Consider the following 25761-nt stretch of genomic DNA (forward strand, 5'->3'; position numbering starts at 1 on the left):
GTCGGTCAGATAGAGAAGGCATGTGTCAGTGGAGTGGTTAGTTCTGAAGCCGGATTGGAATTTGTACATGAGTTTATTGGTGGCAAGGTAACTATCGACCTGTTCATAAACTATTTTTTCCATTACTTTCGAAATGGAACTGAGAATAGAAACAGGTCGGTAGTTGCCAGGTTCCAATTTGCTTCCTTTTTTAAAGAGGGGAGTTACTCTTGCTATCTTAAAATCTTTTGGTACATGGCCTTGTGAAATTCAGGGGTTTATTATGTGCGTGATGATTGGGGCAATGGTGGAAGCAGAGTCCCTGAGAAATCTGGAGGGGATATTGTCAAGGCCGGTGGCCTTGTTTGGGTGGAGCGCGCTCAATTTTTTAAGCACCTCATCAGCTGAGGCCATTTCTAATTTGAAATCGTTGTTGGATACTCCTAGCTTTCTGTAGAAGGCTTTAATGTGTTCTACACCAAAGCGACCAGAGTGGTGGGACAGCTAATTCCACAGCTGCATGCAGGTACGTGGGCGGGTCCTGACGTTTTAGGTCTGATTTAAACCTTTGAACTGAGTTTTGCTAAATCAATTTATGTTGGAAGTCCAATAAAATTAATTTTATCACATAAAAAAGTAAGTTAAATGATAAATGGGTTGTACTTGTATAGCGCTTTTCTACCTTCAAGGTACTCAAAGCGCTTTGACACTACTTCCACATTTACCCATTCACACACACATTCACACACTGATGGAGGGAGCTGCCATGCAAGGCGCTAACCAGCACCCATCAGGAGCAAGGGTGAAGTGTCTTGCTCAGGACACAACGGACATGACGAGGTTGGTACTAGGTGGGGATTGAACCAGGGACCCTCGGGTCGCGCACGGCCACTTTTCCACTGCGCCACGCCGTCCCAGTTACGAAAATATTCACACTTTTTACTTATAGATAACTCAAAAACTCTAAAAATAAAAATAAATTGATTTATTGGAATAAATATACTTTTAAAAATAAAGTCTGCCGAAGTTCTGGGTGTCCGCCTTGAAATGACACCTCACAATTTTAAATGATACAAAATTAACATTTTCATAATTGAGGGAGACATCCTGCATTGTTCAAAAAACAAGCTCAAGTCTGGTGAATCAACTTAATGAGATTAATCAATGCTATGGTGATAGCGCTGCTGCCATTTTATAGAATTTTATTCCATGGAACAATCTATAGAACTTTCAGCAGATAAAGGATAATGTCTATAGAATTTCTGTTAGACATTCTATAGAATGCCCAGTTCTATAGAACAATCTATAGACCTTTCAGCAGATAAAGTAATGTCTATAGAATTTCTGTTAGACATTCTATAGAATGCCCAGTTCTATAGAACAATCTATGGACTTTTCATCAGATAATGTAATGTCTATAGAATTTCTATAGGATATTCTATAGAATTCCCAGCTCTATAGAACAGTGAAAAGACCTTCCAGCACATGAAGCTGATGTCTATAGAATTTCTATAGAATTTTGAATACATATTCTATAGAATCTTCAGTTCTAAAGAAATTCCGACGAAATTCTATAGCGTTCTATATATTTCTATAGAGATTCTATAGAACATTTTTTGCAGGGCTTGTTCATAGGTTTCTGACTTTTTAAAGATGGGATAAACATATCTAGAACATATCTAGATAAAGTCCCCTAAGCAATTTGGGTTTGTTTAAAAAATATACTAATATATATACAAATATATACAAATTATTTTCAAATTCAATATAAAATGGTTAGAATGTGTATGTATATAATCATGTAATCCAGGGTCTTTGAACGCACCACAGTTATTTGCAATGAGATCTAAAAGTGAAACGTGTACATAACTTTCTGCTGTTCCTGTTATTTTGCAGCCATAACTGTTTTCATGTTGCTCCTTTTGAGTCGAGTCACTTCTTGAAATGTCCTCCAGAAGGCGCTCCTCACGCCAGTGGCTGACGATTGAGTAGTGTCGAAAACACAGAAGAAGAAGAAAAAAAAACAACAAACGACGCTTATCATGGCGGACTCGAGCCATAAACTTATTATTAAAGATGCACCAGCAAAGTTTAAATCCAAAGTGTGGACTCACTTTGGCTTTTACAGTGTGGATGGGACAAAGGTGGATAAAAACTTTACAGTATGTAAGATGTGTCTCCTGCAAATACCCTACACGGGCGGCACGACCAACATGCACAGCCACCTTTTCCGCCACCACCCTGACCTCGCCGAGACAACCGTACCTAGTAAGAGAAATGTTGTTTCTATTCGCATGCTAAACATTTACGTGTGTTAGGTATTTACCTGGTATATTTGTTCTACTTACGAGACATACTATGCCGTTTTGAGAACGTGTTAAAGCAGTCCAGTGTGTCCCACGGAACTGGAATGTATATGTGGCGTTGGTACGTGACAGTTGTGCTGCTGCGTAATGTTGATGTGATTGTCAATGGAAACCAATGAGATTCTGTACCCCTAAAAATATTTGTCTCCCCTGCCGCGAGAGCCAGCATGTCTTCAGATGGGGCGGAGCTATGTGCTGTGTGAAGATAGAGGCAACACTTCCGTGTTTTAGACCAGTGTTTTTCAACCACTGTGCCGCGGCACATTAGTGTGCCGTGAGATACAGTCTGGTGTGCTGTGAGAGATTATGTCATTTCACCTAATTGGGTTAAAAATATTTTTTGCAAACCAGTAAATAAAATCCGCAAATGTGCCGTTGTTGAGTGTCTGTGCTGTCTAGAGCTCGGCAGAGTAACCGTGTAATACTCTTCCATATCAGTAGGTGGCAGCAGGTAGCTAATTGCTTTGTAGATGTCCGGAACATGGTTTGTGGTGATCACAATATGCGGGAGGCAGCGTGTAGGTAAAAAGGTATCTAACACTTAAAATAAATAAGAGGCAAGTGCCGCTAAGAAAAGGCATTGAAGCTTAGGGATGGCTATGCAAAACGAAACTAAAACTGAACTGGCTGCAAAGTAGACAATAACAGAATGCTGGACGACAGCAAAGACTTACAGCGTGTGGAGCAGACGGCGTCCACAATGTACATCCGTACATGACATGACAATCAACAATGTCCCCACAAAGAAGGATAGCGTCCGCACAACTTACATAGTCTTGATTGCTAAAACAAAGCAGGTGCGGGGAATATCGTTCAAGGAAGACATGAAACTGCTACAGGAAAGTACCAACAAAAGAGGAAAAGCCACCAAAATAGGAGCGCAAGACAAGAACTAAAACACTACACACAGGAAAACACCAAAAAAAGTCCAAATAAGTCACGGCGTGTTGTGACAGGTCGTGACAGTACACCTACTTTAAGACAAGAGTTATAGTGATGCATGGTTGGTTATGGTTTGAAATAATATCCAACAATTGCGAGAACGACTTTTTATTTGTATTATTTTTCAATGATTTCTGCTGGTTGTGAGCCTCGGGATTTTTTCTATGAAAAAAATATGCCTTGGCTCAGAAAAGGTGGAACAACACTGTTTTATACTACTTATACTGCTTATTAGTGATAGTAATTATACAAAATGTGGATTATTAAGTTAATGCCTTTATCGTTAGAGATGTTGTTAGTAAAATTGGTATATATACCTCCTTGTAGCGATTTTGTTTTGAAACAACACATACCAGGGCTGTACTGTGCGACAAATTTACTTGCAGATGGGCCTATACTGTAAATAGACCGTGGTACTTGGGGGGAAAAAACTGTTGCACATGAGCGAATAGGGATTTCGCCCTTTCATTGCATTTTACTCCTAAAATAAATCCATCCAAATTTGATCAAGTGTCAAGTGACTTTCAGGGTCTCCGCGGGGTCTTAAAAAGTGTTAAATCCAATAATTTGAATTTAAGGTCTTAAAATGTCTAAAATTCTCCTAAAATCTCATAAAAGGTCTTAAATAAGATTTTGAAAGGTCTTTAAAATCTATTGACGTTACTTTTATTTAAAACATGCATAAACTTCTGTCTCGCTTTGAAATGTTTCGATTTTTCAGAATCAGAATAGTTTTTATTGCCATTGTTTGAGAACGGGTTCACAAACTAGGAATTTTTCTTGGTGCAATCATGCAACATAAAACACATAACACAGAATAGGAATAAAAATGAGCTGTAACTGAACCATCAGATCTTGTTATTGTTCGTGAGTCTGATGGCCGAGGGGAAAAAACTGTTCAGGTGGCGGGAGGTGTGGGTCTGGATGGACCGTAGTCTCCTGCCTGAGAGGAAAAGAGAGAATAGTTTGTGTCCAGGGTGAGAAGAGTCAGCTGTGATCTGACCCACACGCCTCCTGGTCCTGGAAGAGAACAGGTCCTGGAGGGATGGGAGCCTGCAGCCAATCACCTTCTCAGCAGCTCGTACGATGCGCTGCAGTCGATGCAGAGGACGCTTTAACATAACTACACAGCGGAACTAACTGTGCTGCCCGGTTAGAATTGATCAAACACCACCAGCTACTGCTGTGTGTTGACAGCTTAGTTAGCATGTTTTTTTATCAGTTTGCTCAATTCTGACAGCCGAAAAAAACATTACCAAAGTTAACCATTTAACTTTAGCAGAGATGCTAACTGTCCCTTTCACAGACAATATATTGTTGTGCTTTCCTCTACCATTGCTAATGTTGATGTTACATGAAAACACTTGATATGCACACTGCACTTTTTGCAAGTACCGTATTTTCCGCACTATAAGGCGCACCTAAAAACCACAAATTTTCTCAAAAGCTGACAGTGCGCCTTATAACCCGGTGCGCTTTATATATGGATAAATATTAAGATTCATTTTCATAAAGTTTAGGTCTCGCAACTACGGTAAACAGCCGCCATCTTTTTTCCCCGTAGAAGAAGCGCGCGGTGCATGCTGGGATATGTGACGTTTCATTTCCATTTGTGTGTTTATGTAAAGACCCCAAAATGGCTCCTATTAAGTGTGTTGTCTGTCTAATTATAAATAATGCAGACGAGGCGTGTTAACTGAGTTCTCAACGTTTACTCGCAGCGTGCTCATAACCACATTCTAACTCCCAGCATACAACAACGCTTCTCAGGGCTACCGCGCATGCTCGTCACTATCGTTGCATGCTGGGTAGTGTAGTTGTTATATTTGCTAGCTCATAACAGCACATTGAGAGACACGCTTACGCGCTTAATTCAATACTCGCCGTCATTCCGGGTGGATTGACAAAAGACCTCCAGCCGCTAGATATTGGTGTCAACAGGGCATTCGAAGCTAGACTGCTAACTGCGTGGGAACAGTGGATGACGAAGAAGCGCGCGGTGCATGCTGGGATATGTGACGTTTCATTTCCATTTGTGTGTTTATGTAAAGACCCCAAAATGGCTCCTATTAAGTGTGTTGTCTGTCTAATTATAAATAATGCAGACGAGGCGTGTTAACTGAGTTCTCAACGTTTACTCGCAGCGTGCTCATAACCACATTCTAACTCCCAGCATACAACAACGCTTCTCAGGGCTACCGCGCATGCTCGTAACTATCGTTGCATGCTGGGTAGTGTAGTTGTTATATTTGCTAGCTCATAACAGCACATTGAGAGACACGCTTACGCGCTTAATTCAATACTCGCCGTCATTCCGGGTGGATTGACAAAAGACCTCCAGCCGCTAGATATTGGTGTCAACAGGGCATTCGAAGCTAGACTGCTAACTGCGTGGGAACAATGGATGACAGAAGGCGAACACACCTTCACTAAGACGAGGAGGCAGCGCCAGACGACGCCAACATCTGCCAGTGGATCGTAAATTTGCCCAACTTTTCACTTCGGACACCGAAGACGAAGGATTTACGAATGAAGAATAACTTCAGAAAGTGAGCGCTATGTTTATTTTGTGTGTTGTGACATTAACGTTCGAGCAACATTATGTTGCTATTGCTCTGCACTATTTTGAATTTTACTATGTTTGTGATTGCACATTTGCGTACATTTTGGGAGTGAACAGAGTTGTTAGAACGCTGGTTTTTAATATATTATTAAAGTTTGACTGACATATCTGACTGTTTTTTTGACATTCCCTTTAGCGCAGCGTAGGCGCGGCTTATAGTCCGGGGCGGCTTATTGGTGGACAAAGTTATGAAATATGCCATTCATTGAAGGTGCGGCTAATAATCCGGTGCGCCTTATAGTGCGGAAAATACGGTAAACACTTCTATGGCAAATCTGAAAATTGGCTGTTACGATGTTTGCTAATATGTTTTGTCCGCCCTGAGATTGTTAGGTTGTGAGTTCAAACCCCGGCCGAGTCATACCAAAGACTATAAAAATGGGACCCATTACCTACCATGAATTGATTAACGTGTACCCCGACTTAAAGAAGTTGAAAAACTTATTCGGGTGTTACCATTTAGTGGTCAATTGTACGGAATATGTACTGTACTGTGCAATCTACTAATAAAAGTTTCAATCAATCAATCAAAACCTCCCTGCTTGGCACTCAGCATCAAGGGTTGGAATTGGGGGTTAAATCACCAAAAATGATTCCCTGGCGCGGCCACCGCTGCTGATCACTGCTCCCCTCACCTCCCAGGGGGTGATCAAGGATGATGGGTCAAATGCAGAAAATAATTTCGCCACACCTAGTGTGTGTTTGGCAATCATGGGTACTTTAACGTTTTAACTTTTAATATTTTTTTCAATTAGTTTACACTAGAGAAGCTCCTGGTGTATTTAGTTAGTTTAACCATTTTGTTTTCCAATGTGAAAGAGCAGTAAATTAATTTATACTCTTAAAATTCATTCTAGACCTCTGATTTTACTTAATTATTTTCAAGATCGTCTTAAAAAAGTCTTAAAAAGTCTTAAATTTGACATATTGAAACCTGCAGCGACCCTGGACTTTATTTTTACCGGAAGGCATATGCATTTTCATTAAAATAAACAAAGGTATCCACACAAAACAGATCACAACATGACAAACATGACAAAGTACTCAACAGGCTGCCTAGGACCAGGACTAGGAAATGAAGAATGAAAGAACAAATCACATGAACAATAAAAAGAGGCAGCGTAAAAGTTAGTAAAGGACAGTAAGATAAAACTACCATGAATTAATAAGTATATACAAATGAATAAATATGTGAAATATAGCTATAGTTTGTTTAAAACAATTACTGCGGCTGGAACAAAGCTATTCCTATACCGAGATGTTCTGCATCTTGGGACCCTAAGCCTCCGACCAGACGGGAGGAGCTGGAACTCACCATAAAGAGTGTGGGAGATTTCAGCTCTAATTGAGTTGGCAATCCACTGTACATGCCGGGTGTACAGGTACTCCAAACTCAGGAGAGGCTCACCAATAAGTCGACTTGACCACATGATTATTTGGCTTAATCGGTTTCTCCTTCAGAGGCAGCTCTCCAAACCATGATACCAGACAAAAAGATAAAACCGATTCAATAAAAGCCTGATGAAATAAAATCATCATGGTTTTGTCAACATGAAAAAATGACAATTTCCTTAGACAGTGAAGACGCTGGTGTGTGTGTGTGTGTGTAAAGCTGGCGCCCCGCTCTACACCCGCGAGAAGACAAAGATTGTGAATGACACTGAAAAGAGGGATCACTGCGTTCAGTTAATTCTACTGTTAAAAAAAACGTCCTCAGGTGCTGAGAAGAATGCAAAGAGCGAGATGTCTTTGTCCCTGTTCGAAGCAAAAGATGAACAAATACGAGGCTCAACAATTCTGTTTGGCGAACATGTCTGTCACTCAAATGATCGGAAATCAGCCTCTTGCGGTTACATAATCACACTTATTAAAACCTCTGTTGATTAATCGTGCAGCCCTAGTATATGCATCATGTGACTTTTAATAACTATTGTGAATTATTTTAGGCTAAGTTTTTCCATTTTTGTTCACATGCCAGCTTTTTAGTCACATTTTCCATGTTGACTTGTTCACATCTCTTCACACCAGTACCTGACCTTGAAATAAGGTCCAGATCTCTGCGAACTCCGTACGGAAGGGTACCATGGCACCCAGATCGGGTCAACAGTCTTCGACAAAGGAGGCTGAGACAGAAACTGGACTTCCTGAAGCCGTATATTGTTGGTAGACAAAGTGATTACGATCCAGTAAGTAGTAGAAACCAACGTGTTACCCTGTAGAGCCTCACTGCTGATTTGAACTCTCCAATCAATTGTCTTGCAGGAAGACAAGTCTGATGATCATGAAGAGGAAGGCGTGGAGCTGGAGACTGAGGGGAGTTTCGAGCAAGGGACAGGAAGTATATCTGGTAGCCCACGGGAAACTCATGAGATGCTGCAAGACCCAGATGAGGACGGGTTATTATCTGGCGTGTCCACTTCAGACCCTTCCTACTGTCCAATTCCCATAGACGCCGCGTCTTTAAGCGTTGACCCTCAGGGTGACGAAGGTTCACCAGATGTTTCTAATCAATCAGCAGCAGCAATTGTCCCCAAAGAGAAGGTACTCCAGCAGTTTGTCAACATCATGCTGGCAGATATGCGACAGATTAAAAACCAAATGGTGCTCATGAAACTTCGCCGAGACATCACCGATCTGGTGTTCAAAGCCATGGAGGAGGACATGCAGAGACATGTTCAAGTATTCCTCACGCAGCAAGGAGCAAGCGCACCGCCACAGAGCTCCTTCAGGCCTCCGCTGTCACGCTGGCAAAGAGCTCTTAGGAGAAGAAACAAAGGGCCTGGGAAGCACATCGGGAGGATATGCAGGAGCCAAGCGGGTCCTGCACCGGACGACATGAACAATACAAGTGTCCCTCAGGCTGTGGTCCAGGTTCCTGACATTAAATTAGAAATAGATCCGCATATGATTAAACATGAGGAGGAGGAGCTTCCTGTGCTATGATGTTTTCGTCAGGCTCACTAATCATGTTGAAGAATGCATGATTTTGTTATTACTGTAATATATTTCTTAATAAATATCTGTGCTATAACCTTATTTTGAAACTCTTTTAAAAATACATTTTACAAACTTAAGTTGATACACAAATTGGATTGAATATGTAATGATTAAATCCAATAAGACTAAATGCATGTAATAAACGTATATGTTTGAAACTTTAAACTAGGTCCCAGTTGTACACTATTTGCACAAGTGACATCTATAGTGGGTCAAAAATTACATACTTTAATTATAATTAACATTAAATACATAAATGTGTTTTTAGATGTGTCCAATGTAAAAGTACATTACTCCTTTACTTAATTATTGCAACATTTTAAGGGGCTGTTTGCAACTTGCTCACAGTTGCATTGTTTTAACCATAAGACATAACAAGAGCACCACAGGCTTGCTTATGTTATAGTTAGTGGTTTAACAGAACATATATTGTTCTAACGGCTGGCAATGTTATCTTAATATTTGCAATGATAAAGGGGGCCAACTTCACACAGGTCAGTACCTCTACTGTACAAAACAAGGCCTAATGCTGTGCCCCATGGGAGCAAATGGGAAAACAAAAGCATGACTAGTTTATTTGAAGTTTATTTTTTAAAGGAAAATTGAAAAACAGTTTTTTTTCTTTTTGGGTTGTCAAAGAGCAATAACAACATCTAAAATCGGTTTGATTTTCATTTTACATTTAATATAACAACAATTAAAAACCCTAGTAAACAGAAGTGGAAAAACAGACCAAAATGGATGTTTTTTTTCATATTTTGACTCCGGAAAATGTTATTTTCAAAGTAAAAGTGGGGATACTACGATACCCGTGTGCTTGGCTTCAATGTATTTGAAGCCCTACACAGAATGGACCACATTAAAAGTTGTCATTCTATTGGACACGGCCCAATGAGGTCTGACATCTTCATAAATCTTCATGCACATATCACCGGAAATTCAAAGCAAAAAAGATTTAATCATGCATCATACAAAACCCAAAACCAGTGAAGTTGGCACATTGTGTAAATCGTAAATAAAAACAGAATACAATGATTTGCAAATCCTTTTCAACCTATATTCAATTGAATAGACTGCAAAGACAAGATACTTAACGTTTGAACTGGAAAAACATTTTTTTGCAAATATTAGCTCATTTGGAATTTGATGCCTGCAACATGTTTTAAAAAAGCTGGCAGAAGGGGCAAAAAAGACTGAGAAAGTTGAGGAATGCTAATCAAACACTTATTTGGAACATCCCACAGGTGAGCAGGCTAATTGGGAACAGGTGGGTGCCATTATTGGGTATAAAAGCAGCTTCAATTAAATGCTCAGTCATTCACAAACAAGGATGGGGCGAGAGTCACCACTTTGTCAACAAATGCCTGAGCAAATTGTTTAAGAGCAACATTTCTCAACCAGCTATTGCAAGGAATTTAGGGATTTCACCATCTAAGGTCCGTAATATCATTCAAAGGTTCAGAAAATCTGGAGAAATCACTGCACGTAAGCAGTAAGGCTGAAAACCAACATTGAATGCCTGTGACCTTTGATCCCTCAGGTGGTACCGCATCAAAAACCAACACCAGTGGTGTAAAGGATATCACCACATGGTCTCAGGAACACGTCAGAAAACCACTGTCAGTAACTATAGTTCGTCGCAACATCCGTAAGTGCAAGTTAAAACTCTACTATGCAAAGTGAAAGCCATTTATCAACAACACCCAGAAAATCCGCCGGCTTTGCTGGGCCCGAGCTCATCTAAGATGGACTGATACAAAGTGGAAAAGTGTTCTGTGGTCTGATGAGTCCACATTTCAAATTGTTTTTGGAAACTGTGGACTTCGTGTCCTCCGGACCAAAGAGGAAAACAACCATCTGGACTGTTATAGGCGCAAAGTTCAAAAGTCAGCATCTGTAATGGTACGGGGGTGTATTAGTGCCCAAGGCATGGGTAACTTACACATCTGTGAAAGCACCATTAATTCGGAAAGGTACATACAGGTTTTGGAGCAACATATGTTGCCATCCAAGCAACATTATCATGGATGCCACTGCTTAATTCAGCAAGACAATGCCAAGTCACGTGTTACAACACTGTGGGTTCATAGTAAAAGAGTGTGGGTACTAGACTGGCCTGCCTGTAGTCCAGACCTGTCTCCCATTGAAAATGTGTGGCACAATATGAAGCCTAAAATACTACAACGGAGACCCCGGACTGTTGAACAACTTAAGATGTACATCGGCGTGGCGCAGTGGAAGAGTGGCCGTGCGCAACCCAAGGGTCCCTGGTTCAATCCCCACCTAGTACCAACCTCGTCATGTCCGTTGTGTCCTGAGCAAGACACTTCACCCTTGCTCCTGATGGGTGCTGGTTAGCGCGTTGCATGGCAGCTCCCTCCATCAGTGTGTGAATGTGTGTGTGAATGGGTAAATGTGGAAGTAGTGTCAAAGCGCTTTGAGTACCTTGAAGGTAGAAAAGCGCTATACAAGTACAACCCATTTATCATTTATCATTTATCAAGCAAGAATGGGAAATAATTCCACCTGAAAAGCTTCAAAAATCGGTCTCTTCAGTTCCCAAACGTTTACTGAGTGTTGTTAAAAGGAAAGGCCATGTAACACAGTGGTAAAAATGCCACTGTGCCAACTTTTTTGCAATGTGTTGCTGCAATTAAATTCTAAGTTAATGATTATTCGCCAAAAAAAATTTAGTTTCTCAATATCTTGTATTAGCAGTCTATTCAATTGAATAGAAGTTGAAAATGATTTGCAAACCATTGTATTCTGTTTTTATTTACAAATTAGGCTACATAATGTGCCAACTTCACTGGTTTTGGGTTTTGTACAACAAATTTGAGCACAGTATTTTTTCTTACAGGGTGGTCCGCAGTTCTGTCTTTAAAATCGCTACCTTCACCCCCGCAACCCTACGAGGGACAAGCTGTAGAAAATGGATGGATGGACAGTTTGATCTGTTTTGTTATGTGCGTTGAGATTTCAGTAAATGTCAGTCTTCGTTTGCCATGTCTGAAATAATTTCAAAATGTAAACACACTTTTGGTCTTTATTTCCGTTTTTCCCGTTTGTTTTAATATTTCTAATATGAAATATAAAATGAAAAGCAATCCATCTTGTGGATCATTAAAGGTTGTCTAAGTCTAAAGGTAGGTATTGCTACCAAATGCTCCTATCCAAAAAGAACGTTTTTATTTTTTATTTTATTTTTTGCATTTTAAAATGAATGTCTAATAAACCAATCGTTGTTTTGCTTTGTCATTCAATTGATGAAAATAAAACCCAATTACCAAAACATACTCAGACCCGCCCCCAACAGAACACCCTGACTTTGCCCCCACTAGCTTAGCCTAGCCGTAGGCACGCAGATCAAGTCTGCGTGTTCTATCCGTTTATAGCTAGAACACCCTGACTTTGCCCCCACTAGCTTAGCCTAGCCGTAGGCACGCAGCTCAAGTCTGCGTGTTCTATCCGTTTATAGCTAGCACGGGCACTCCAACGTGCTGGCGTCTCCAGTCATGGCTCCATATAAGACGGCTTACATTTATGAACTACAGCATCACCCTAAGTATGGTTTTCAAATATTTGAGATAGATGTATATTTAAATAGAAAGACTGTAAAACATGTCAAATAAATGACAATATACTTAAATGGATACAATATTGATCATTCACACAGAGGGTAATTTATAGAATAACTAGAAATGATGATTGTAAATTAATTTTGATGTATCACGGGACAAGCGGTGGAGAAATGGATGGATGGATGGAAGGTATGTATTAATTTGCTGCATATTTCCTTTAGGAAGTTTGCATGCAGCTTCGTGGGGTCCTTGATATTCATACAGGCAAGTTTCAGGCTGCTCCTTAAGCTGGTCCTGAGAAGCTGCAGTGGCATACACGTGTGGTGTGTGGTCAACATGGCGGACCTCCAGATGAAACTTCTGCGTAAAAAAATCCAAAAAAGAAATGACAAAAATAAGGAACGAAAGTTACTTCGGACGCAGAGAGAAGAGAAAGAGTTCGGTAAGTTACACATACAAGTGTTTTGCTACCTGTCTTTGCAGCGACGCTAAGCCTTAGCTTCGTTAGCTTGAAATCGGGAATGCCATACACTTTAATATACACATTAAGTACGATTTAGGTAAACTAATCAACCTGCAATCGTGTACCATTGCGTTTGTGGGCAATACTTATGACATTGGGTTTACTTAACCGTCTGTACCCTCTATAAACTTTAAATAATGTATAGCTAGGTTGCGTATGACGTCATATGCGTTATACATAGTTTTCACGCCCGACTGATTTCCCATGATGCTCCGCGCGATCCGCCATTTTGAAAGGCAAGCGCACCGGTACAACATCAGCAAATTCATATATACGAACCCGTTCACAAACGTATGCATAATGGCCGAGAAACCAGCAAAAAAGAAGTATAAAGAAGGCTTGGACAACCAGACGTTGGAAAGATACAACCAGAAGACACAATGCATAGGCGTTGACCCGTACGAAGTGCCGAAACAAAGTTTCACGTATGACCACAAATGCCTCCCGGCCATAACGTACATAGACATTTTGAACTACCTCGTCAATTACACCAGTGCCTATACAATGGAGGAATTGAGGGCATTCAAGTCTCTGGAGGCGTACAACCAGTTTATTAACGGATGGGTCAGCGACGTTAAAAGCATGACTGCAAACGAGAAAGTGCTTGTAGTGGGCAGGGTATGTATATATAACGTACATTAAAACCATGTGTTTAGCGAGGACACGTCGGACTCCTTAGGATAAGGGGAGTCTGCCCAAGCCTGTCCTCTCCCATCCACTTATATTTATTTATATATGTGATAAATTTGTTAATTTATTCAATTTGTTAGTTTTGATAATGCCCAACTGAAGAGTATAAAATATAATTCACGAGTATGACAATTTTTTTTCACTTAAATCCCAGATTGAAATGGAAAATATATGAATTTAAAGTATGCCCCCTCTCAATAACCCCCAGCCCACACACATCTTGTTATGCGCCTGTATAGCATACTAAGTGGGTTACTGGTGGTGTATGGACTACTTATGTATATACACTGATGGTGACTGAATGTATTCGAAAAACTCACCAGTGTTTGCTCGAAGCTATTGTCAATAATCGTGAAGCGTGTCAACTAGGCCAGGTGTGTTTTGTTTGCCTCCCAAGATGGCGGATGACCCGGGATAACCCGGATGTGTGACGTCACGTAAACACCATGTATTCACACAATGAACAAGCAGCTTGAGCGAAGCGTTGAAACAAGTGAGAGTGAGTGTCGAGTTTGAGTAGTTAATGCTGTATTGCTGCTCTGTTCTTGGGTGTTCCAATCGTTCAAATGGAAAGATAGGAAAGAGCTTTCATTGTCTCGAAAGAAGTGGCTCATAAAGGTATTAGAAAATCGGAAAAATCCAGAATTGTACCGTGGTTTATCATTATACCGTTACATCCCTATTTCCTACCTTCTTAAAATATTGTCCAAGGCTAGCCAGAAAGGATAAGATCCTCTTCTTCTTTCAGATGTTGTAACCACAGTATGAAGTACAGCTGGCTGCCTCATTAACAAAAACTGAACAGAAATTACTGTTTGCTTCCTATAGTTTTAGAGTTGATATCTTGTTAACAGTCGTGTTACAAAAAAGGTCTTTTAGATAATACATAATGTTAGATATAGAGAACATACAAACACATTATTTACTAAATACAAAATTATGAAATTCCATGATTTGGTGCATTTGCAAAAGGTTAAAATTTTGTACAAAGCAAACTATAACCTGCTACCCAAGAATGTACAACAATTCTTCTCCACAAAAGAGAAGTAATGTAACTTTATTGAAAAATCTAACTTAAAACATTTGTATGCATGTACAACACTTTAAACCTTTATCATATCAGTATGTGGAATTAAATAATGGAATGAATTAAGCAAAGAAGTCCATTAACTAATATGATGCAGTTGAAGAAACTGTTTAAACTACAAGTACCGTATTTTCCGCACTATAAGGCGCACCTAAAAACCACAATTTTTCTCAAAAGCTGACAGTGCGCCTAATAACCCGGTGCGCTTTATTACGATTCATTTTCATAAAGTTTCGGTCTCGCAACTTCGGTAAACAGCCGCCATCTTTTTTCCCGGTAGAACAGGAAGCGCTTCTTCTTCTACGCAAGCAACCGCCAAGGAAAGCACTCGCCCCCATAGAACAGGAAGCGCTTCACCCGCCCCCATAGAACAGGAAGCGCTTCACCCGCCCCCGGAAGAAGAAGAAAAAACGCGCGGATATCACCGTACGTTTCATTTCCTGTTTACATCTGTAAAGACCACAAAATGGCTCCTACAAAACGATCCGGTTCATAAAAAGACGCAATCTCTCCATCCGCACACGGATTACTACCGTATTTCACAGCAACTGAACCGCACTGTGGAACGGGAGCACGTACGGTGAATATTCGCTCCACAGGGAATGAGAAGTCATCCTTCACTGTGGTTCTAGCTTGCCATGCTAACTTCCACCCATCCAAAAGAGACCTTTCCAGCCGGCGTCATCATAAAAGCTAACTCGAAGGGATGGATGGATGAAGAAAAGATGAGCGAGTGGTTAAGGGAAGTTTACGCGAAGAGGCCGGGTGGCTGTTTTCACACAGCTCCGAAGGCGAACACACCTTCACTAAGACGGGCAGACAGCGCCGGTCGACATACGCCAACATCTGCCAGTGGATCGTAAATGCCTGGGCAGATAGTTTCGGTCACAACTGTGGTCCGACCTTTCCGGAAGGCAGGATTCACAGAACTGCTGGACAACAGTGACACTGACTCCGGTGACTTCGACGAGACGGAACCGGCCATTTTGGATCCCGTATTCGCCCAACTTTTCAATTCGGACACCGAAGACGAAGAATTCGAAGGATTTACGAATGAAGAATAACTTCAGAAGGTGAGCGCTATGTTTATTTTGTGTGTTGTGACATTAACGTTCGAGCAACATTATGTTGCTATTGTTCTACACCATTTTGAATTTTACTATGTTTGTGATTGCACATTTGCGTACATTTTGGGACAGAGTTGTTAGAACGCTGGTTTTCAATATATTATTAAAGTTTGACTGAACTATCTGACTGTTTTTTTGACATTCACTTTAGCGCAGCGTTTTTTTGACATTCACTTTAGCGCAGCGTAGGCGCGGCTTTTAGTCCGGGGCGGCTTATTGGTGGACAAAATTATGAAATATGTAATTCATAGAAGGTGCGGCTAATAATCCGGTGCGCCTTATAGTGCGGAAAATACGGTAATGTCTTGAACTCATTGACAAAGATATGTCATTAATTTCATTAAGTGAATCATAAGTGACTTAACTGTTTATGAAGAGAATTGTTGTACTTGGTGATTTGATGTAAACCATGTACAATTTGAGAACAGGGAGTGAAATGAAGTAAAATGCTGTAAGGAAATTTAAAAAAAAAATATATGTAATGTATCATATTGAAACTTTACACATGTTTGAAATAAACTTAAACTTTTAACAGCCCATAATATACAATTTTATCAATGTTAATGTGCATTCAAATATATTTACTAGAGGTGGGAATCTTTGGCACCTCACAATTCGATTACGGTTACAATTCAGGAGCTACAAATTGATTAAAAATTGATTATTGATGCATTTTTAATTTATGTATATTGATGAAGTTTTACAATTCTTTTCGCTTCACTATATAAGCATGCATCACTTGCAACTTTTAACAACAGCGCATTTGTAATAAGAAACAGTTTAATTAATTCCCATTACATTTATTAAATTAATGGAAATGTGTGCAAAACTGGAACATACCGTATTTTCCGCACCATAAGGCGCCCTGGGTTAAAAGCCGCGCCTTCAATGAACGGCATATTTCAAAACTTTGTCCACCTATAAGCCGCCCGGTGTTGTAAGCCGCATCTAACTGCGCTAAAGGAATGTCAAAAAAAACAGTCAGATAGGTCAGTCAAACTTTAATAATATATTAAAAACCAGCGTTCTAACAACTCTGTTCACTCCCAAAATGTACGCAAATGTGCAATCACAAACATAGTAAAATTCAAAATAGTGCAGAGCAATAGCAACATAATGTTGCTCGAACGTTAATGTCACAACACACAAAATAAACATAACGCTCACTTTCTGAAGTTATTCTTCATTCATAAATCCCTCGAATTATTCTCCTTCGTTGTCCGAATTGAAAAGTTGGGCGAATGTGGGATCCAAAATGTCGTCTGGCGCTGTCTCCCTGCCTCCCTGTCTTGGTGAACGTCACGTGTGTTCGCCTTCTGTCATCCACTGTTCCCACGCAGTTAGCAGTCTAGCTTGGAATGCCCTGTTGACACCAATATCTAGCGGCTGGAGGTCTTTTGTCAATCCACCCGGAATGACGGCGAGTATTGAATTAAGCGCGTAAGCGTGTCTCTTAATGTGATGTTATGAGCTAGCAAATATAACAACTACACTACCCAGCATGCAACGATAGTGACGAGCATGCGCGGTAGCCCTGAGAAGCGTTGTTGTATGCTGGGAGTTAGAATGTGGTTATGAGCACGCTGTGAGTAAACGTTGAGAACTCAGTTAACACGCCTCGTCTGCATTATTTATAATTAGACAGACAACACACTTAATAGGAGCCATTTTGGGGTCTTTACATAAACACACAAATGGAAATGAAACGTCACATATCCCAGCATGCACCGCGCGCTTCTTCTACGGGGAAAAAAGATGGCGGCTGTTTACCGAAGTTGCGAGACCGAAACTTTATGAAAATGAATCTTAGGGACGGCGTGGCGCAGTGGAAGAGTGGCCGTGCGCGACCCGAGGGTCCCTGGTTCAATCCCCACCTAGTACCAACCTCGTCATGTCCGTTGTGTCCTGAGCAAGACACTTCACCCTTGCTCCTGATGGGTGCTGGTTAGCGCCTTGCATGGCAGCTCCCTCCATCAGTGTGTGAATGTGTGTGTGAATGGGTAAATGTGGAAGTAGTGTCAAAGCGCTTTGAGTACCTTGAAGGTAGAAAAGCGCTATACAAGTACAACCCATTTATCATTTATTTATCTTAATATTTATCCATATATAAAGCGCACCGGGTTATAAGGCGCACTGTCAGCTTTTGAGAAAATGTGTGGTTTTTAGGTGCGCCTTATAGTGCGGAAAATACGGTAAATGCCCTAAAATAAAGGAGCAGGTCGGATCTTTCGGTGAGGTGGCTTGCTGCGGTCAGCGAAATTTTTAGAACTGTCTGCATTACTTTATTTACAAAAAATAAATAATTGATTATTGAAGTTTACCAATCTATTTTACATCCGCCTATGTCTGAATTGCGATGCATCTTAAAATTGATTATTTCCCCCACCTCTAATAGTTACAATTCAGTGTTTCTCCCAGAAAATGTGTTAGTTAAGGTGGTGACTCTCCAGGGGGAGGGGACCGGGGAAGGGGGTGGGTGGGTGTAAGGCTCGGTGTAACTCGGTCTGTCGCCGTCGCTGCCACCACAGCCTGGGGGGCAATAGACTACAGACTGCAGTGAAGTAGGCTGGCTTCGTCGCATGAAGAAGCCTATATCTTTTGGTTGTGTTTTCCGCTCCATTTGCTGAATGGCGATATACAATATATATCTCGATATTTTTTACGTAAAGTTAAAACAAAACAGTTCTAGTTACCTGAGATACTAAGTACGTCATTATTATGACTTAGTAATTTACTAAGTCAAAATAATGACAGAATAATGACTTACTTAGTCAAAATAATGACTTACAAAGTCAAATTAATGACTTACTGTAAGTAAGGGTTTGCAATAAGCGTTTGGGGAAAAAAAGAGTTAAAAGTGGGGCCACATGCTGACATATGCTCAACTCATCATGCTTAATTTATTACAGCATTTGGGAAGCCTGTATTTGTTTTTTATTATGTGAATGTTATATTTTTATCAACATGTGATAGCAGGGACCCTGCCATTCAAAACTAGGCTGCTACATTACTAATGATTAATGTAACTATAGCTGAAAAATAGTACAATACCAATAGGAGAGACTATTCATCCCTGAACACCATGGAGTTCATGTAGGCTTTATGATGCAGTTACATTATTATAGAAATGATCAGAGACAGCGTCAGGAAACTCTTCATTTAACATGTCGTTTTTTGCTGCTTCAACACAGCTCAATCAACACTGAGAAAGGTAAAGTGAAATAACTTAGTTGTTAACTGTAGGTCAATAATGCTTGTCTTTCTCTCAGACAGACGGGGCTTTGCTGTCCGTAACACACACACACACCGCACAGTGAGCTAACGTTACGCTAAAAGCTAATTAGCCTTCACTTCAAGGACTGCGAGCGAGCTGAGCTGCTGCTTATGTTTCTAGAACGTCAACGGGCTCATAGTGATGTTACTCGTAGTTGACTTGGAAGTGTTTATTATAATTTGGGGAGAGTCCGCTGTCTAATGCTTAACACCTTTCTGCTCACTCTACTACAGGAGCACTGACTCCATGCACTCTGAATACGCACTGCTGATTGGCAGTTACCGCTCTGCGTGTAACCAATCAGATGGTGCTGTGGGTGGGACAATGCTGGGTGCTGCAGAGACGAACTGACAGGCAGAGGCAGAACTAAGCTGAGCAGCTTGTTAAGACTTTAGTTTAGGCGGTGGCTTTTTGTTGTTAAGGCGGCCGCCTTAACAACAAAGCGCTGCTGGAAACCCTGCAATTGTGAAAAATTGTGGGGGAATATAGAAATATTTTAAAAAGGCTTATTCATCAAGAAATTTACGACTGACCCCCTTCGCTGCAGTACCTACACGGACACCATGTGGGGCGCGGACCCCTGTTTAAGACTTGACTTATGGATATTGTATTGCAATGACTGTTAGTGTATGTATATTTGTATTAATATTGTCAACATTTGATGTTATTTTGCAACCTTTTTCATTGTGCGGTCAGACAAACTGCAGGACGAAGAAGCAGAAACCCAACTTTGCAAGGACAAGCAGAATGACAACCCAACTGAAACCCAAACTAATGCTGAGGGAAAATCATTGAAGCAGCAGCAGAAGAAGAAGAAAAGAAAGGTGCCTCACGCTACAGAATCGCCAGGTAACACCACTTAACTGTAATTACAACAGTTTTCTGTGCTTGCTCAAATGAATATCAATCTCATCTTAGCAGAGAAGAAACCCAAAACTCAGCATCAAGTCAACGAGGAGAAGCCAGAAGGCAATAAGGAACAATCATCTGAAATGGAAGATGAGGAGAAAGAGGAAGAAGAGGGAGATCTTGAGTTACCATCTGGTTTGACAGGTATTTAAAATACCCAATCCTGCACTGTCAACTTTTCAGATGTTTAAAATGTTGTATTCTCAGACTCCCTCTCCCCCCCACTCCCCAATAACAAACTATATATTATACGGGTCGCCGACTTGTCTATCGCTATCGACCAGACCATCTTTTAGACCCTAGCGGTTGATCGCAAAAATATTAGAAAAATAAGTATTGATATGACATCAGTGACACCCCCAGCCGGAGAGTGATCAACAGACCAGTTGCAACAAATCGGACATTTTCGAACATCCAACATCAAATAACTCTTCCCTCAACCACGAGTCCATGACCATCATTGCTCACCTGCGACGGGAAGCATACGAGACTCCGTGAACATTGCACCCAAGTACGGATTTTGTGTTGATTTATTGTGAATACAAAAGTAACTATTGACAAATGCAAAGGCAGTAATATATTATAAAACAAGATGGCAGCTAAAGAAGGACTTCCCCATTTACCCCCTTTTATCACACAGGAATAACCAACCAAGTGAACAGCTGATTTTAATAATTCCGGTGCTGATGTAAAAACCATGTCACTTGCGTCCCATGTGTGACCAGAACAAATATACTACAGTACTAAGACTATAGTGGCTATAAACAGTTAGCTTCTACAGCAGGGGTACAGTGCGGTACAGGGGCCATCTGTGGTCTGTGACTCGATTGTCATTGGCCCTAAGCACATTACAAAGAACAACAACAAAAAAACACCAGCAAAAATTGGGAAAACGGCAAGAAGCACAATGAGATAAAGCCGGTAACGACACAAAGCTTTGTCTTTATAAAAAAAAATATTTTTTACTTTTTGTAAAATGTATATTATGTTTATAAACTTTAGGAAATATGTCACTGGAAACATGAGGACTTTAAATCTGACCAATGTATGATCCTGTAACTACTTGGTATCGGATTGATACCCAAATTTGTGGAAGCATCCAAAACTAATGTAAAGTATCCAAACAGAAGAAAAAGTGATTATTAAATTTTAACAGAAGTGTAGATACAACATGTTAAAACAGAAAGTAAGCAGATATTAACAGTAAATGAGCAAGAGATTAATAATCAATTTTCTACTGCTTGTCCTTCATCATTTTGACAATGTAACAGAATTCGAAATGACACAATATGTTACTGCATACGTCAGCAGCCAAATTAAGAGCCTTTGTTTGCTTACTTACTACTGAAAGACAAGTTGTCTAGTATGTTCAGTATTTCATTTAAGGACAGAAGTGTTCTTCGATTGCAGTTGCATTGTTAAAATAAAGCCAATAATGCCATTGTTTGTGGTACCCTTTATTTAGAAAAGCAGTTAAAAGTATCGAAAAAAATGTTGGTATCGGGACAACCCTAGAATGTGCGTGTGTGTATTTTATATTTATATACATATATATATATAAGTTTTTTGACGGCAGTTTGAGAACATTACGATAGCGCGTACAAATATGCAAGAAAACACTCCTACAGACATCACACATGGCACTGTTTGGTAAGTATGAATTGTTGGTTAGATTTTAAAATGTTTTGCATTTTGAATTGTTCTGTATTATGCATTTAAACCCATTAGGCAAAATAAAGTTTTGTTGAATACTGTTGCCTTTAAGTGTTGCCCTTTCAATGTTTCTATCATGAAAAGGGTGTCAATCAAGGCACACATAAATTTATTGTGGTTGTCTTTTGAGACAAGTCACGCCCGACTTGTCTGACATGACGAACTGCAAGGACATGTTTTCTTGAACTCACCCTCATTTTACCCTATCAACATCTACCATTATAATACCACTTCTGCTAACTTAACATTTTCTGTTAGGTGCGTTTGAGGACACATCTTTCGCTTCTCTCGCTGATCTCGTGAGTGAGAACACACTGAAAGGAGTGAAGGAGATGGGTTTTGAACACATGACAGAGATCCAGCACAAAAGCATTCGCCCGTTGCTGGAAGGAAGGTGGGCATCTGATTGTCATTTAGTTGTAACCACTTTCTTATTATTGGGTTTGTGACTTGTGTGCATCCTTTTAAAGGGATCATATTATGATGTTTGTCTACATTTAAAATACTTTGTAGTGGTCTACATGACATTTGTGCTTTGGTCGAAATGGTGCATAGATTTTGTTTTACAGACCATTGTCTAGCCACTTTCTGACTATCTCCTTAGAATGAACCGTTTTGTGGGCGGTCATGTTTGTGCCAATGCCTCCCGCTCTTCATGTCATCAGCCGTGTTTTAGTTTTTAGCGCTTCCACATTGGGTCTACTGACAGATATGAGTTAGAACTATACGCTACTTTGTATTAGAAGTGATAACAAAGGAATATGCATGTGCATGTACAAGCCAGTCTGCCCCACAACAAGAGGATAGGTAAAAATAAGGAACTTATTGGCTTTAACGTTGAAATACAATGGCAGACACATTCAAGGCTCTTCAGATAAATCTCTACTATATATGGAGATATCTGTTGGCGTCACAAATTGGAAAATGTCACAAATGTTGTATATAGGTTTTAGGCCATATTGCCCATTCCCAATTAAACTGGAGTAAAAGTAGCATTTGTTCTTCACACAAGATGATATCTGTAATGGTAGTCCGCATGAGTCCTGCTTTAATTCATAAATTTGTCCAATGTGTCAAGTAAATTTTCAATTATAGACAACATTCACACACTAGGGACATTAATGGTTCTGAAATCTTCTTTAATCCTTTTAGCGTTTCCATATCATACAATCATTTGAGGTCTTGGATTTATTTTAATTCATAATTTTATTTCATCTTCTATCACAATAATGAGGAACATTGACTTGTTATTTGTTGTTATCATTCAAGTCCTCAATTGACACAGGATATGGAGTCTTTTCTTCCAGACGTCACGTCTGGCTCATTTAATATGTGAGACTCGAATAAGTCAGCCAGGGAGCGTCTCTTGTCATAGCATTCTGGGCGGCATTTTGCCTTTCTCGAAGAAAAATGCTGTATACTTGTGTTGTTTTAGGCTGCTGGAACAAAAAAGGATTAACGCTTCTTCAGAATTCTTTGAGAAGTAATCAAGAAGGGTGAAAGATGCCAAGATTTAGTCCAAGGGAGCAGAGTCAAAGAACACAGTTTTTTCTGTAAATTTGCAGTGATCACTTTAAAGGTTTGTTTGATATACGTTAACCGTTTAGTTTTTCATATGTAAGTAATATAGATATCATTTGTATTTTATCTTGTTTCGGAGTTCTAAAAATGCATATTTGCCACGAGTGTTTTGCAAACCACCAACTCGGCGAGTATAAATAAAAGAAAGCAAATGTGATTAAAACCTAAAAGAGTTAAGCATTTACCAAAGGCAGCAATCATAAATGAAGTTTTTTAGCACATACACAATGTTGACATCTATGGATATATTTTAATAAAGACATGGAAAAGCACGCTACTTGTAAATGATGTGTGCAACAACAATAAGGCAATAACAAACATTGTTGTAGACGCAAAGTTAAATCATGAAATGCAACTTTACCCGAGTAAAAACAATGCATGATTTATCCGGGAGAGTCTTAACCTCTTAAAGCCCAAGCTGTTTGTTTACATGCTTTTTTTATTTCTCTTTGCTATTTGGGCTTATTGGACCCTAATTAGAATAAAAACTAAGAATCATCTTTTGATATGATGTACTTAGTCCATAAGTAACAAATGTGTACTTCATGTTTAGTGACATGCTAATTCTTATTTGTACACTTTTTTTTCCAAATTCCTTTGTATATTATACTCTTCTGACACCACCAGATGGCAGTATGAGTGTCGACAGAAGCGGCCATAAGACCCCAATTCAGTAGTGTACACAATTTTGGAAATAAGAGCTAAAAGATGCTGTCCACGCATGTGGCCACTAAGCCTTTAATTATTAATACCAATTTCCTTGACTGGGGCCACACACAAACAAGTTGTAGACCTTTGTGCTTTTCCAAGTTGTCATCTGTTTTGTCGCGTAGAATAATGTCTGGAGCACCAGATGGTTCGACATGTCTGGGAACACAACAGACAATCAGCTCATTTGACAAATCTTTTATTTGATAACGTATAGGGATAGATTCCTTTGCATATTTAGATTTTTTTGCTCGTATCTGCTTTTAATGGTAAGCTCTAGGCCCCTTGTGTACTCCGATAGTTCGCTCTCTGTTTGCTGCACAGTAGCCATGTTGGTTTGGTGGCCCTTCGTTCACTTTCGTTCAAAAGTCACGTGTCTCAATACAACCTATAGTTACAAATTATTTATTGGAAGCTTTCAACTACTTCTTTCATATTGTCAAATAACAATTATTGGTATTTAAACTTAACTGCCAGTGTATTGCAGTCCTGTGAAGGAATTGGACATTGAAAATTTAAAATGAAAAAACCCTCTTAGTAAAAAAAGTGTATAATGGAACAACAAGAAATATTATGGCCAAAATACAACAAACATTTACCGAAAAGCCAAAAAAAGTCAGCCTTTGTCCCATGAGGGGTCATAATTTTGAGAAGATAATGCAACCGGATATGGCGTGATATGTTACTGCATACGTAAGCAGCCTAATCTGGAGCCTTTGCAGGGTTTCCCTCATACGCGTTTCTGATCGTGCCGCGGCGCCTCTGCTAAATAGAAGCCACCATACCTTTAAAAAAAGAGGGTCTTTTACGTGGAAACAAATATAGTACCGGTAATACATAGTATGAATGGATATATAGCCCATTATTTACCCACTATTAACTAGTGATGCATCATTGAAAAACGTTATCATCCGTAAACGAGACACACGCGAGTGTCTGGAGCCCCTGCAGAAAGACGAGGCGCTGCCCATCCGCCGGCCCTGCCGTACTTCGGCCTCGGCGGTGGGCCAGCGGCTCCTCCAAACATGGCACGCGCACAGCACTGCTTAGCACTCCTGCAAGACCCACCGAGCCATTAGTGTTGATCCTTGTCCTGAATTTACCGATCTGTATGTATGTATGTATATATATATATATATATATATGTATGTATGTATGTATGTATGTATGTATGTATATATATATATATATATATATATATATATATATATATATACTGCTCAAAAAAATTAAAGGAACTATTTTTTATCAGGATATTGCATGAATTCAATTGCACTTTTCTGATAAAGTTTTGGTCAGGTACGTGGCAGAGGGGTGTTGTTAATCAGTTTCAGCTGCATTGGTGTTGATGGAATTAACAACAGGTGCACTAGAGGGGCAACAACGAGATGGCCCCCAAAACAGGACTGGTTTTGCAGGTGGAGGCCATTTCAAGTTCTTCCCGCTTGATCTTTTTTAACTGTTTTTCCACAAGTGTTGGCTTTAGCTAGAGTCATTATCACGACTGGGAGCATGAGGCAATTTCTTAACCCTCCTGAAGTTGCGCAGATTGTCCTACTCCTCCAGGATGGCACATCCATGCGTGCTGTTGCAAGAAGATTTGATGTCTCCCAGTACAATCTCCAGAGTATGGAGGAGATTCCAGGACACAGGCAGTTACT

General features: G+C 40.0%; 2 protein-coding genes across 3 annotated transcripts in view; both read left to right on the forward strand.

Annotated features, from left to right (window-relative positions):
- The first annotated feature begins 1966 nt into the window (after positions 1 to 1966).
- On the forward strand, positions 1967 to 8941 carry LOC133574266 (uncharacterized). Its single transcript, XM_061926369.1, has 3 exons — positions 1967 to 2247; positions 7939 to 8096; positions 8173 to 8941. The coding sequence occupies exons 1-3, from the start codon at positions 2022 to 2024 to the stop codon at positions 8851 to 8853; spliced, it is 1065 nt and encodes a 354-aa protein (XP_061782353.1). The 5' UTR covers positions 1967 to 2021; the 3' UTR covers positions 8854 to 8941.
- A 3391-nt stretch (positions 8942 to 12332) lies between these two features.
- ddx18 (DEAD (Asp-Glu-Ala-Asp) box polypeptide 18) overlaps positions 12333 to 25761 on the forward strand; it is a 41668-nt gene continuing 28239 nt past the window's right edge. Inside the window, exons 1-5 of one of the 2 annotated variants that reach the window (XM_061926339.2) lie at positions 12333 to 12472; positions 12710 to 12930; positions 19886 to 20038; positions 20108 to 20242; positions 22070 to 22205. In XM_061926339.2, coding sequence (XP_061782323.1) covers positions 12423 to 12472; positions 12710 to 12930; positions 19886 to 20038; positions 20108 to 20242; positions 22070 to 22205 — 695 coding nt within the window. In that variant the 5' untranslated portion in view covers positions 12333 to 12422. The remainder of the gene's footprint in view (positions 12473 to 12709; positions 12931 to 19885; positions 20039 to 20107; positions 20243 to 22069; positions 22206 to 25761) is intronic. The other variant, XM_061926340.2, reaches the window with a different exon arrangement.

Source organism: Nerophis lumbriciformis, linkage group LG31 (assembly GCF_033978685.3).
Source record: "Nerophis lumbriciformis linkage group LG31, RoL_Nlum_v2.1, whole genome shotgun sequence".
Classification (NCBI taxonomy): domain Eukaryota; kingdom Metazoa; phylum Chordata; class Actinopteri; order Syngnathiformes; family Syngnathidae; genus Nerophis; species Nerophis lumbriciformis.